This window comes from Fukomys damarensis, unplaced genomic scaffold, assembly GCF_012274545.1.
Source record: "Fukomys damarensis isolate Sample0158 unplaced genomic scaffold, DMR_v1.0_HiC HiC_scaffold_24, whole genome shotgun sequence".
Lineage (NCBI taxonomy): Eukaryota > Metazoa > Chordata > Mammalia > Rodentia > Bathyergidae > Fukomys > Fukomys damarensis.
This window is the reverse complement of record NW_022900936.1, coordinates 69,401,602-69,416,987: the sequence shown is the minus strand read 5'-3', so window position 1 is coordinate 69,416,987 and position 15,386 is coordinate 69,401,602. Positions and strand designations below refer to the sequence as shown.

At 42.3% G+C, this 15,386-nt stretch overlaps 1 protein-coding gene across 9 annotated transcripts in view; it reads right to left on the bottom strand.

The window, feature by feature from the left end:
- Scn11a (sodium voltage-gated channel alpha subunit 11) overlaps positions 1-13,001 on the bottom strand; it is a 143,214-nt gene extending 130,213 nt beyond the window's left edge. For 5 of the 9 annotated variants that reach the window (XR_004518772.1, XM_033768037.1, XM_033768038.1 and 2 more), the window contains exons 1-2: positions 12,862-12,999; positions 2,774-3,047 (exon numbers count right to left, since the gene is read on the bottom strand). Coding sequence is in view for 8 of the 9 variants with exons in the window: in XM_033768037.1 (XP_033623928.1) it covers positions 2,774-3,040 (267 nt within the window). In the remaining variant the exon portion in view is untranslated. Of the gene's footprint in view, positions 1-2,773; positions 3,048-12,861 lie in introns of all 9 variants that reach the window. The other 4 variants (XM_033768041.1, XM_033768040.1, XM_033768042.1 and 1 more) reach the window with 2 other exon arrangements.
- Between the last annotated feature and the right edge of the window lie 2,385 nt (positions 13,002-15,386).

Sequence of the window (15,386 nt, the reverse complement as noted above, 5' to 3'; positions counted from 1 at the left end):
CAAATAAGAGCAAATCTGCATTTACAGTGTTTAACTAGGGAAGAGGTGAGTGCTGCCCTTACAGAAAGCATTTGGAAATATGTGGGTGTTTTTGACTGTCTGCCACTATGCCTGAGTGCTCTCCTGGCCTCTGGTGGGTAGGTCCAGGGATGCCAAATACAGGACAGGGCTGCCAAATCATGCATTGTCCTACTCAAAGTTACCAGTTGGGCCCTGTTGAAAAAATACCAAGCCTGTGCTCATTTCTGCCCAGCATGTGTTCCAGAGCTCTGAGAATGAAGCAACTCCTGGACAGCAACCTATCACTCATGGACTCTAATATCAACCCCCAGGCTTCCTTCTTTTCCCCATTTTTCTGTAATCTAGCTGTCCTCTTACCTGTTCCCAAGGTTGACCGTTACAAAAGCCTTCACAAGGTGAAGGTCATTCCTGTTTTCCCATCTCATTGTTCCTTTCACACTTATAAACTAGTACTTGAGCATGTAGCTCAGCATGTTCTCAAAGAGGAAGAACAGAACTTGGCAAGCCTAAAAGTATTTGGGCAACTGCTGTCCTGACTCCGGTACCAGAACAGCAGCCACTGTCAACCGTCAACCTTCCTTTAGTGAGTTGCTGGGATACACTGGTATGAGAGCATCTGGCTACAGGGCAAAGTGCAGGTAGGATTGTTCTCCGGGGCCTCCATAGGAAAATTAAATGGGTTACAGGGTTATTTTAATGTCATGGTTCCAAGACCCCTAGACCTGCTTGAGGGTCTCTCTCTTTGGTCACCCTAGAAAATAGGTAGAATGACATATCTCTGCTTCTGTACCTATTCATTTTGCTATTTTATTGATATAACTTCTGCTTTAATATTTTAACTAATGATATATTTATACTTGTCAGGACTTTCATGATTAGAATGACATGTACCTATTTGTTGACCCCTCTTTACCCTTTCCTCTGTAGCTGTTTAAAATGGGAGCCTCTAAAGGGAAAATCTGGCCCAGGACCACAGAAAGAGCCCTTGAGATTGAGCCCCAGACTCACTGCACACTGATGTGGTGTAAGCACCTCTCCAGGTAGGCTGTGAGGTGGGGTGTTGATGACGCCCACACAACTGTTGAGGGTGCCAGCCACAGAAGATCATGAGTGTGCCGAGCTCAAATCAAGTATTATTTCTTCTGATTAAAAGGGAGGACCCAGGCTGAGTAGGTGTCATACAAGAGCCACCCGGGCAGGAACAGTCTGTGCTTCTGGGACTGTCTGAAGCAGCCAGGCACTACCTGTACCATGGATCCCCTGTCCAGCACCAAGGTACAAAGAAGCTGCTCCCAGTCAACTCAGTGCCAACAACCATGCCAACAAGAAGCCTCTGGAATAGGCCAGGCGTGGTGGTGCACGCGTGTAATCCCAGCACTCGGGAGGCTGAGGCAGGAGGATCGCTATGAGTTCGAGACCAGCCTGGGCTACATAGCGAGTTCCAGGTCAGTCTCAACTACATAGTGAGACCCTGTCTCAAAAAAACAAAACAAACAAACAAGCAACAACAACAACAAAAAAAACAAAAAAGAAGCCTCTGGAGTTCCGGGACATACGGGAAGGAGATATACTAAAATACTTTCTCTCCCTTGTCTATTCACTCCTCTCTACACTCAGTCCCCACTGTGTCCAGTTTCAAGGACATGCACACCAGGCACCCTTTCTCTGAGGAGTCAGTTTTTCATGGGTGCCAGCAAAAGATGCTCTCGGCATCTCATATTTTCTGGGACTCTTCCAAGCTCCTAGCCCTTTCCCTCTCACCCCGGTCTGATAAGGTAGGCTTTCCATCCTAGCTGGATCACACAGTGAAGCAGCAACAAGGTTCGCAGAGCCTTTTTAAATGAGAACAGTTTGCAGAAAACTGGTCTCACAGCCCCAAGCTGTCTGGGAACCAGCAGAGGAGCCCAGAACACATTTTTTTTTTCATTCTAGAGCCCTTTAAGGAACTTTTACTGGAATTTCCTGCAAAATTTGTATTTAGATAGATAAAGCAGCAGAGTTTGCATATTTTTCAGTGTGATTTACATGTAATCTGCATGTGCCATTGGTTAACATTTTGTTAGATTTCATTTCTTAAGCTCCTATTATACAGCAAATGTTGGTTTGATTTTCATTAATCTCATTTAATGGCCTAGAATGCCTACTGTCCAAAGTTTTTTGAGGTAAAATTTTATTGCTGATATGAGCATTCCTTGACAATGACGTTCATTCCAGAATGGTGACTTATGAAGACTTCCACTTCATGCCTACGTGATGGGGTAGGAAAAATCAGGCATCATTCCCATTTTACAGATTAGGAAAGTGAAGATCTGTAATGGTTTAGCCAGTCACTTGGAATGACCTACACCTCACTTCTCTGACTACAGCCCTCTTCTCTGATACTACTTGGTCTCTTCTCTATTCTTCTTTGCCGGGGGATAGTTCACTTTTTGAGACAGAGTCTCACTTTGTAGCCCAGGCTGGTCTTGAATTCATGGCAATCCTGCCTCAGCCTCCTGAGTGCTAGGATTACAGAGGTGTGCACCACCCAGCTCTCTCTATTCCTTTTACCTTTTTACTGCCTTTGTCCTTCTCTTCTCCCTCAATACATGCATTAGAAAGAGAAAATGGGGACTGAAAGGGTGTTTGGAGACTAAGAAGACAATGACATCGGAGAGGCACAGCCTGCTTTCTATAAACCTGATAGTTGGTGTTTGGAGAACCTGTAAGATGAATTATAACTGAACGCAAGCCGGCATCCCCACAAAATTACCTTGTGGTTTCTGTAGAATGGGTCCAAGTCTTCCAGGGGCTTTGCTACTAGATCACGGGGAATGTTGCCATAGAGTTTGGGCAACTTCCTGGAGACCTTTAGGTCAAGCTGAGGTCGAGGTGGGGGTTCAGATGCTGTCTTGTCTTTGGACTTCTTTTTCTCCTTTTGGATGGCAATCCGCTTCTCTATTGCAGCCAGGGAGTCTGAGGTGAAGGGACGGAAATTTCGCTCATCTGGGAAGATCACTGGGTAGCACCTGTCAGCCATCTTCAACCTTGAGACACAGACAAGCCACAGGTCCTCAGACTGCTCTGAGGAGGTGGAAACGATGCACCCCTCCTCCACATCACTCCCAACAGATGGTGTTATGGGAAACTACAAGGGTTGAAGCTGAGGTTAGAGGGCTTGGGTGTTGACTGGATATGGTGTGAATCAGAAGTGACCACCACTGTGGGCACAGCAGAAGCTCTGGACACATACAAGAACAAAGAAGATGTCATTCCCAGAGGACCTGGGACAGTGAAGAACCTGGGACAGTTAGGAAGCTGAATTCAGAAACAAGTGAGCAGGGCCAGGGCTTTAGCTCAATGGTTCTACTGCCTGCCTCACAAATGCAAGGACCTGAGTTCGATCCCTGGTACTTAAAAAAAAAAGAAAGAAAGGAAAAAGTGAGCAGAAGAAGCTGAGTCTGTAAGACTGAGAGCCGAGCATAGAACAAGGCAATAAGGCTGAACAGTGAGCCTGCCAAGGTAGACAGGTGGCCAGCACAGTGCCAACAGGAGGAGAAAGTACAGGTTGGCACAGCCATGGGTTACAAAGGAAAACTATACATGCATGCATCTTTTTCATATTTGTTAATAAAGTTCTTGAAATGTGCTAGAATGAAAACAAAAGAGCCATAAACAAAGGCATGAACATTGATGCTAATACTTATAATCCTATACCAGCTCTTTTATTTCTGGAAGCCAGACCCTCAAAAAGTGAGGCTGCAGGAGAGCAGAAATAATTTCTTAAAGCTATGATAGTCCCTCTGTCATAGGACAATAGCTTCTGCTGGGACTCTATCCCTCCAGGTATAGAGTAGCCCCTAAATATAAGAGAAGGGAAAAATGGAAGCAAAGTCTCTGTAAATAGGGAGGATGGAGGGGGAGAAGGGAGGGCAGGGGTATGAGGAAAAATAAGAACCAAGATACATCATGTAAAGGTACAAATCCCCATGATGAATGTAACTGTATTGTATACCTAAAAAGCACCAATAAACTCAATGAAAAATAAATAAAGTAGCCCCTGGGAATGTCCTTATTTCCTCATAGCCTTTTATTTTTTTCTTTTGAGACAGAGTCCTGCTATGTAGTTCAGGCCAGCCTTGAACTCACTAGGTAGCCCAGGCTGGCCTCAAACTCATGGTGATCCTCCTCCCTTTGCCTGAGAGTTCTGGGATTACCACGCCCAGCTCCTCTTCCTTTCTTATTCGCTAAATGGATTGGTTGTCATATCATTCCAGGGAATTAGTGATGATCCCAACATACCACTGGTTTTTTGCATGGTCTAGGCATGGTATTAGGCACTGATAGTGAAAAGACCACAGTTTCTGTATTCCTAGCTCTGGAGTTATGCTGTCCTGGTGTAGTAGAGGAAACAGACAGGCACAGCAAATTAAGCAGTACTGTGTCTGTGTATAAAATAGGTGTGTAGTCAGTTTGGGGGAATCAAGAATGGTGTCCCAAAGCTTTAATACCCTGAGACCTGAAGGGCACATCAGATTTGGAAAACAGAGCCACAACCAAAGCAAACAAACAGAAAAACACAGCACATTAGGGTGTTGCAGGGAGCAGTATGCACAGGGACCCACAGGTAAAAAAGAACAAAATGTCCAGCAACCAGTTATTTGTTGTTGTTGTTGTTGTTTGTTTTTGTTTGTGAGGCAGGATCTCACTATGTAGTTTAGGCTGCTCTTGAACTCTCTATGTAACGCAGGCTGGCCTCAAACTCATGGTGATCCTTCTGCCTCAGCCCGAGTGCTGGGGTTACAGGCGTGAGCCACCATGCCTAGCTCAGTAACCAGCTCTATTTACCAGGAATGGAAATATCATGGAATGGAATAGCCAGATAAGGCTGTGGTCAACAGAGAGAAAAGGTATATGTTCAGGCCTTTAATCTCTGTGAAGATCAGTGGAAAATCACCAGAGGATTGGGTTTTCATTGTCACTATCACAGGGAACAGTACTACCAGCTTTTTAAAATTCCTCTACCTGGTAGACATTGACAGGGTGACACAAGGGGTGGGAGGTTGGAATCCAAGAAATGAGTTTGGAAACTGTGGCAACAAAGAAAATCACAGAGGGTGACCTAATGGGATGGAGTTGTGAGATAATAAGAGCAAGGGAGAGATTTGAGAAAGGAGCCCTACTAAGGCTCCTGGCTTGCGCAGCAAAATTGGCTCACTGAAATAGAAAGTGTTAGGAAAGGAGAAAGCTTTGGGGAAAGAAATTCAGTTTAAAAGAGTCAAGGCTGCTTGGGAGACCTGTAAATGGAGAGATCCAGGAAGCACCTGCAAACAGATAAATTATAGTCTATATGCATTCAATGCCAAAAAGTAACACAAAAGAAAAAAATGCAGTCAAAGCTTCTCTTCAAAATACATTAGGAAAGAATAATTGAGAGGAAACCTGGCACACACTGCTCAGCCAGCCTTTCTTCCAGTGCCAGAATTAGTGATTCTCCACTCAACCCCAAACAAGGTAGGTGGGCTGCATTTAAGGGCCATCGTAGGGGCAGTGCATGTCTTTAAACACATGAGGTTTAGGGCAATGCGATGTTAACACTGTTGGAGCCATAAGCCAAATGAAGTCAAACAGGGAACTGTACATTCACTACATTGTATCCCATTTAGGGTCAAACTCATTAATGATGAGCCTGGATGATGAGCTCACCCATACTGTTTAAATAATTTTTTTCTACTCCCACCCCACTTTTTTTTACACCTGATCTTAGCCAAAAGGCTGAGAAGCGATCTCTCTCCAGCTCTTTTAAAAGTTTTTATGCTGAGACAAGGTCTCACTAAGTCGCTAAATTGCCCAGCCCCCACCCCACCCCGTACCAGGGATCAAACTTGGGTCCTTGTGCTTGCAAGGCAGTCAGTGGAACCACTGAACTAAATCCCTGGCCCTTTGCCCAGGCTTTTTGAAGAATCGCCACACTAATTTCCACAGTGGTTGCACCAATCTGTACTCTCACCAGCAGTAGAGAAGGGCTCCTTATTCCTCACAGCCCCTCCAGCATTTGTTACTGGCTGATTTCTTGATAGTGGCCATTCTTTCTAGAGTGAAATGGAATCTCACTGTTTAATTTGTACCCCTCCTATGACCAGAGATGCTGAATATTTTTTTCATTTATTTATTTGCCATTTCTACTTCTTCCTCTAAGAAATATGTATTCATTTTAGGTGCCCATTTTTGGATTGGGTCTTTAAATTTAGGAGGTCTGATTTTTTAGCTCTTTATATATTCTAGATATTAGTCCTTTGAGGAATAGCTGGAAAAAAAATTTCCTACTCTGTGTGTTGTCTCTTCACTCTCTTGGTGATTTCTTTTGCTGTGCAAAAGCTTTCTAGTAAGATGAAACCCAAGTTGTTGATTCTTTGTGATATTTCTTGTGTAATCAGGGTTTTATTCATGAAGTCTTTGCCTAAACCAATATCTTCAAGCATGTATCTATTCTATCTTCCAGCAGTTAGTGTTTCTGCTTTAATATTTGGATGTTTAATTCATTTCAATTTTAGTTTAGTGCATGGTAAAGATATGGGTCTAGTTTTAATCTTTGGCACATGGAAAGCCAGTTTTTCTAGCACCATTTATTAAAGAGGCTTTCTTCCACTGAAGGTTTTTGGCTCCTTTGTCAAAGATGAGGCAGACGAATATGTTTAGAGTTGTTTCTGCATTTTCTAATCTGTTCTATTGATCCTCAAGTCTGTTTTTTTGCCAGTAGCATGCTGTTTTTGTTGATAGTATAATTTCAAGATAGGGATTGTGGTGCCCCCTGCCTTGCTTTTGCTTCCTAGAATTGATTTTGCTATTCTAGGCTGCTTCTGAATCGAAATGAACTTTAGAATTGTCTCTAATTCTGTGAGATAGGCTATCGGTATTTTGATCAGGATTTCATTAAATTTGTATAACAATTTTGGAAATGTGGCCATTTTCACTATATTGGTTTGTCCTATCCAAGAATAAGGCATATCTTTGCATTTTCTGATATCCTTTTGAATCTCCTTTTTCAGAGTACTGAAGTTTTCAATGCAAAGTTCTTTTACTTCCTTCATTAAACTGCTTCCTAGGTATTTCTTTTAATTTCTATTTATTTATTTATTTAAATATTGTGTTATTGTAAAAGGTGCTGTTTCCCTAATTTCTCTCTCAGTGTGTTTATTATTTATGTACAGGAAGGCTATTGAGTTTTGAGTGCTGATTTTGTGTCCATCTACATGACTTAATTTGGTTATTAAATCTAGAAGCCTTTTGGTGGAGTCTTGGGGGTCATCTGTGTAGTGTATTGTGTCCTCTGCAAATAATGACAGTTAAACTTCTTCCTTTCCTATCCTTACTCCTTTTATTTCTTTCTCTTGTCAATTTGCTCTGGCTAGTGTTTCCAGAACTATATTGAACAGGAATGGGGACATCTTTGTCTTGTTCCTGATTTTAGTGTGAAAGCTTTTGGTTTTTGACCAGGTAGTATTATGTTGGCTGTTAGTTTATCATAGATGACTTTTATCACAATGAGGTAAAGATCACCTATTCCAATTTTCTGTAGGGTTTTTATTATGAATAATGTTGGAGTTTGTCAAACAGTTTTTCAGTATCTATCAAGATGATCATATGGTTTTTGTGCTTGGCTCTATTAATATGGTATATTGTTATTGATTTTCATATTTTGAACCATCCCTACAGACTTGGGATGAATCCTACTTGGTTATGGTATATAAAACCAGTGTTCTGATTCCTCAAAAATCTAAATCTAGAGGTTTCTTTTGACCCAGCTATTCTCCTTATTTCCTTAATTAAAAACATCATACTATAGCAATATATGCACACCCATTTTTTTAATTGAATTTATTGGTACATTCTAGGTAGACAGTACAGTTACATTCATTATTGGGATCTTGTACCTTTACGTGCTGCACACCCATTTTTTTAATTGAATTTATTGGTACATTCTAGGTAGACAGTACAGTTACATTCATTATTGGGATCTTGTACCTTTACGTGCTGCACACCCATTTTTTTATAGTAGCATAGTGTGTAATAGCTAAGTCTTGGAAACAGCCCAAATGCCCATCAGCTGATGAATGGATAAAGATGTGATATTTTTATGCAATAAAGACGGATACAGTTGAGTTGTTTCTAGCTAAATGGATGGACCTTGAGGCCACACTCTGAAGCGATATAAATTGAACACACATGTAAATATCACATAGTTTCTGAAACTGAAAATACAAATAAGGACCAAGATACATAATACATATTTCAAATAGGAAGACAATGTTCAAACCAGAAGGGGAACAAATGAATAGAGAGGGAAAAAGGAAAGAAGGGACAAGAAAAAAATGGAAAGAATAAATGGAAATAAGGCTTTTGCAGATAAAGAGGGGAAGGGTTGAAAGGAGGAGAGGGGAATGGGGAAATAAAGAACAATGATATATCATGTAGCACAGGTACAAGTGTATATAATGATAGATAGATAGATACTGTACCAGTAAGGACAAAAAAAAAGAGACTGAAGGCTAAAATAATAAAAGGCAGTAAAATAAAACTTTCAACTGAGAAAAAAAAACTGTCCAAGCTTGGCTTGAAGATCCCTTCTCACCACCCTAGAGTGCTGGGGTTACAAGCCTGTACCACCATGGCCACCTGAAAAAAATAATTTAAGTATTTGCTTGCAAACAACAAAAAAAGAATCTAAAAAAGCAGGACGCATGGAATCCATGGCATAGTGTACTTAACCCAAGAGCAAAATGAAAAATTTCCGAGGGCCAAGGACTCCACCTCTATGGGTTAAAAAAAAAAAAAGAATTCAAAGTCAGAGAACTCTGAGAAAAATTCTTAAAATATAAAGAAAATTCTGTGTAACAATGAATACTAAGAAATTTTTTCAATGTGTAAAAACAACAGTAATTAGAAAATTCATCAAAAAAAATTTTAAGAGCCACATGTAAATATGAAGTCAACTAAAAGATTTGAGCATGGATAGAACACAAGACTAGAAAAAAAATGAGTCCATTTGACCTTAAAACTTGCATTTTCCTTGGCCTCACAGATCAGAGTCTGTCCCCTTTACTATGAGTCTAAATATCAGATTTAATTTTGGAAAATAGTAGCTGTGAAATCATTATATGATAAAGTTTATCTACTACATTTTAATTTTATTTTGATAATCATCTTATAGATAAAGCAGAATTTATTATAATTACTGAGTATAATGCAAATGTTATAAATATTATTTTCTTGCTACCCAGAGTGGAGAGAAAGGGTGGAGAGAAGCTCAAGCTGTCATTGTTTTCATCTTAACCCTGAAGAGTCAAGACAGCCTATGGCAGGTCAATCAATCAGGTAATATGAACATGTTTAGCCTTAAAAGTATACAGATAAGGATTTAGCTCAGTGGTTCCACCACTTGCCTTGCAAGCACACAGTCCTGAGTTCAATTCCTGGTACCAAAAAAAAAGTATACAGATAATCAAGTGCAAAACTACATTTAAAATACAAGTAACCTGGAAAAATGAATCTAAAACAAATCTAGTAGAGTCTCAGTTTATGCCCACTTCATCTATACAAGAGGAAAGCAAAAGGATCACCTTCAGCAAGCTAAATTCTTCATCTCACCCAGGCACAATTCCACAACTACTACTTTAATTTGATAAATCAATAAATAGCACTGTAAGTAAATTTAGAACTAGAGAGACAATGACCAGAAGAATTAAAAACTGAATTGATTAAAAGTATAGCTAGGTATAAAGATAAAGTTACTATATTTTTAATATAATTTTCCTCCCAAATATTTCCCTGCTCTGAACTATTTGAATTATGTGTGTATGTTATTTTTCTTATATTATAAAAGTATTGTAAAAATCCTTCAGGGACTCAAAATACTTTCTGATTCAAAAGAAGAGAGTCAAATAAAAAGTATGCTGACCGGGTCTAAATTCCCTTGAGTCACACAGGAAGCAGACACAACTGGAGCTTGCAGTCATTGCCCAGGAGGCCAGCCACATGTGAACTGAGACCTGACATGGGAAAGTCACGGAGACCTGGAGAGCCATGAGCAGGCTCCACAAAACCTTCCTGTGGTGAGGGTCAGGTCTGCAATGAGAGGCTTGGAGCTGCTGTCAGAGGGCTCTGTTCCTGCTCCTCCGAGAACTTGCCCCTTCCCAGCAGGGTGCACAGGCCCAGTCCCTTGGGACAGACAGACAACAGGTACAGGTACCTAGGAAAGACGACCAGGCCCTCACTTCCCTAGAGACCTTGTGGTCCTCAGATGTTCACTCACAGTCCATTCTGTCCTGCACTGGGTGATGCGGATGCAAAGTAATCTAAACACCAACACAGCTCTCCAGACTCTTCATTTCTCCAGGAACCAGGTAAGTAAGTGACGGAGGATGAAACCACAGGCCCATGGCTACACCAGGGACAAGAAGCACTGGGTGCGGTGTGGGCCCTGAGAAGGGCGTGGTTCTGAAGAGTCACTTTGGTGGGAGGAAAGAGGAAGGTGCCCCAGACAATGGAAAAACACAGAATGAAAGCACAGTGGCAACCACAGGGCTTTGGATTCTCACTTATGAATTTCATACAAGTTATGTAAACTCATTGTGCTGGACATCTTCAGTGTGTGCCCAACTCTCTCTCCAGCCCTCTCTGCTCTACTCAGTGCCTGTGTGCAGACCCATGTGGAACCCATCATGGGGTCCTTTGCACTCCTGTTTCTGGTTGAGTTTGATCAGTAGTCAGCAACCACAACGGATCCAGAGAATAGTGGAGAGTGAGGCCAGGAATTGTGTCCTTACCTCTCTTCCCAATGGTGCCCTGAGCCACAGCTCCCAGGAGGTGGCCACACACATGACTCATATTCTCTCTCTTTCTCTGGCCCCACAGCACCTGCCTTCCCTCGTCCCTTCTGATGCAAGGTGCCATACCCCCCTCAAGAGGCTGAAAATTCACCATTGCTTGTTTCAATCACTAAGATCCACCCACACCTTTTTACAAAGTCCCTTTAATAAAATATCCTCAAAATGCCAAACTTGAATGTGTCAACTCTTTCCTGCCAGGCCTCTGGGTAATTGAGCCATCCATTAAATAAAATTTAGGAAATAATCACCCACAAGCCACAACCGCCTAATACATGCAAGTTTGAACATTTTGGTGTATTCCTTTTCAGTAGGCTTTTTGTGCATATATTAATTACACTGCTGTCATGGTCATGTTTATACAATTGTATGTGGTAATCATTTTCTGTAAACCTATATCACAAACATTTTAACAATAACAGCTACCATTTAATATTGCCTACCATGGTCCAGGTAAAATTTGAGGTTTGTTAATATATATTACTTCATTTAATCCTCAAAACAGTCTCATGAGATAAATATTACCCTTGGGGTCTTCTTTCAAGATGTTGGTCTAAAACAAAAGTGAGTTTAAGGGCCCGGGATTTAGCTCAGTGGTTCTGGCAACTGCTTTGAACCTGAGTTCAATCCCTGGTACCAAAAAAACAAAAAACAAAAACAAACAGAAAAGTGAGTTGTGGCCTCCTATTAAATGGCAGGAGTTTTAACTTGTATGTACTTCCCTTTACTAGTGTAGTTCTCTAATTTTCTCCCCAGGAAACTGTATGCCCAGACTCTCATACTTTACCCTAAACACCAAAGGAAATCACTAGGGAAGTCACAAAAGGCTCACAACCACCTACTCAGAACATTTCAGCCTAGATCCAGTCCATAATAGGACCTGGAATGTCACAGGTTTACACTGTGGTAAGATAAGAGTTATGAACTAAATAAACATTGTGTCGATGCTCTAAATGTGTCTTTTCTAATAATTTCCCAAAAGATCTATAAGGTGGGCATTATTATATCATCCCAATTTTATAAAAGAAGATATTAAGGAGTTAGAGAAATTGAGAGACTTGCCCAAAATCATATGAACAAGTGTCAGAGAATCTCAAACTGGCCTTCACGCAACCCCACCTGCTTGCTTAGTTCTTTACCTTTAAAGCTGAAACATCACCAAGCAGATGGAAAAGGGACTCAGGAGAAAACCACACAGCCTCCAGCAGGGAGAGCTAGGTCTATGGCACCCTCACTGTGTGTGATGTGCCTCCCGGGACACTGGCCACTGCCACCGCCTTTCACATGTCAGATCCAGGCATCCCAATGGCCCCACCGTGAAACCCCAGCCCACTCCCTGAGGCAAACAGCCTCCACATGCCCTTAGGGTGGGAGCTTGAACAAATCCCTCACCTTGGTGACATATATAAGCTATGTTCACTAACATGGATTATAAAAAAAAAGGCAAAAGAACAACAAAAGATACCTATTTCCCCTTTCATAGATCCATAAGAAAATAAAAAAGCAAATGAACATGAACAGACTTTCACGTAACTGACCTCAATCCAAGCCAATTTAAGATTGGTTTTCTAACTCTTCAATAAAGAAACCATTTTCACCAATTTCTGATTAATTTTTCACAATGAATTCAGAAACTATTTGGAGGATTTGCACCATAACCTCAGATGGAGACAAATTTGAGGCCATCTCTAGAAAAGGCTAAATGCTGACACAAAGTCGAGGGTTGCAGGCTCCCATCAGAGAACCAGCCATTCCCTGTCTTGTGTCCGCTCTCAGAAGACCTGCCAGCTAGAACCCATGACCTGGACTGTGGATCTCACACCTGGCCTCTGCCTTTGATTTGAGAGGAAAGTTTGCTAAAGGCCTGTTCTTCACCCTGATGCAAAAACAAAACAAAAAAAACAGGTTCCATAGTGGCAGGTCTCAGGCCTAAAAGAATAGAACAGGCTGGATGCCTCCAGCCCAGAAAACTTACCTGCCTTCTTGAGGAGGTTGCCAGGTAGCTGCTACCCTTCTAAGCTTTCCACAGAGCAAAGCTCTCACCAGAGTCTATGCTCCTGGGAGGAGCAGCTCCAAATGGCTGGGAGGAGCAGCTCCAAAGCTGTGTAGAGGAAGGCAAATGGGAAGACAGCCAAAGTGATTTTAAAGAACCATGTAGGAAACCCTGTAACCAGAGAAGTGACTGAGAGGGTACTTACATTTATACTTTAGAAGCATCTGCCTTTAATCAGTGCTTAATCTAGCTCTGCAGAAAGCTTCATTAATAAAGAAACAGGTTGTTGTTTTTCTTTGGCCTCATCCAAGTGGGTGAGGGAATACAGAAAATTCTATCGGAACAGCCATCCTCTGTTTCTGCACTCAGTTTAACCTGCAACCACCTAACCTAGGAGTACTGGGGTCTTGCCCCAAAGGACCCACCAAGGCTGACTGATAAACTTGAAACTGTTCAGCAGGCATTCAACATCTCTTCCTTTTTTCCTCTCTGCGCCACCAACCCTGGTAGCTAAACCTGGGAATACCGTGTGTTTGCTTATGTGGTAGCCACAGAGGTGCCAAGAAGACCTCTTTGACCACCAAAGCAACTCCATGATGAACCCACCACCAACCCAGAATTTTTCCACACAGGCTTCTGCAGTTTCTAATTCCTAGAGAAAAGTGAGATCTGCCTGAGAAGCAATTCACCATGAACTGTTGTCAGCTATGGTCATCTTCCTGAGACCAGCTAATGGCCAAATGAGACAAGGGTTAGAGGGAGGGAGGAGACAGAAGTTGGTGCTTGGAGGAGACACAGGCAGCCTTCAGTCCTGACAGAATGGCACTGAAGACTCCGCCACTCTAAATCTCAATGTACTAGACATATCACTTAATTTCCCTGAGCCTCAGTCTTCTCCCTGTAAAATGGGTTGATTCTTTCAAGCCTTCTTACCATGAGGGAGCAAATGAGATGATGACTATGAAAACACTTGGTGAACACTATATAGAAATACCCATTGATTTTTAAGAGGCAAAATACCTGGTTGCTTTTCTCACCCTACTACACCTAAAACATCTCACTCCCGTGGAGAAGAATTAAAACCACAGATACAGGATTAGCCTGTATCCTGGCATGGTGTACACAGCCTGGCTTTTCAAAGCAAGAATCAGAATTCTAAGCTTTCGTCTGATTTCAGGATAACTCTTGGAACAAGAGAAGACCAGAGAGTGAGAGAAGTGCTTCAAGTTAGTAAGCATTTTTACATATGTGCACTTGAAGAGGTACTAGGCCTCTAAATCCATTATCTTGAAAGGTTCTGGTGTTTTTAATATCAACTCTTTGCAAATATTATTTTTCTAAGCTATTAAGTTCCACTCAGGCTTACAGAAGTTTCAGAGAATCTAGCTCCCTCTTCAGCTGATGATTTCAAGGGTAAGGACTTAAGCAATAGAGTAATACACAAATACAGGCCACCTGAGCAATCTGGCATCTGCCTTTAGGACCTCCCTCAACCTCCTCTGGCCTGTGGGAAATGCAAACTTTATCAGCACCTTCGTGGCATCCATCCTACATCAGGCAAGTCTGGGTTGCCCCACACCTGCGTGTCGCCTCCTCCAGGTATTGGCAGGCACTGAGGACCTGTCGGTCTCCTTCCCGCCATCCGATAAGCAAGCCTGTGCCGGGGTTAGCGTCCAGGTGAGGCACATCAGCTCGGGCAGCAGCCGTGCCTCCCATCCCTTCCTCTGGCAAAGGTGACCATGAGCAACAAGGAAGGTCCTGAAAAACATAAAAAGGTATTCCTTTGCGCATGCAGTCTGCTCCACGAGGAAAAAACAAGAGCACAAAAACCTATCAAACAAGCGAGAGACCATCAAGGAACTGCAAGCCATGCATGCAGAGGCCTTCGCGGTATGGAACAGGAAGCAACTCATTCTGGGAAGGCTTCTAACAAGAAGTGAGGTTCGAGCTGAGGCTTACAGGATGAGCAAGAACACAAGGTAGATAAGTAGGGCTGAGCTTTCCAGGAAAACATCCAGGCTCAGGAGCTCAGGGAACATGCAAACAACCTCAAGTGGCTCCACAAGGGTGACTATGGCATGGGGAAGGCTAAGAAGCTGAGGATACGTGGAAGGGACACTCTTCACAGCCTGCAGTACCTCTTCGATACACTAAAAAGTTTGAATTTGAATTTGTATTGAGTCCCACGAGGGACATGGCACTGGCACCACCTTAAGGGCCAGGTTACCTTATGCATAACAACCAAGTCTTCCAGGCCTCTAAGCGGCACCATGCTGGAACCTCGCTGATGATAAACCATCCAAGCCAACTGGCAGGTGGTGACAGGGAATTCTGAGGTCAGAGGTGTGCCACAGCAGAAGGGATGGGCACCCACAGGGAGCAGCCCACGGAGAACTCACTGTGACTGCTTCTGTGGACAGAGTTGAGGGCGGTGCAGAATTTATCTCCTAGGAAGTACTTGCTGTCAGGTGCTAACAAAGATTCCTAGACAGCTCTTTGTAAAAAGC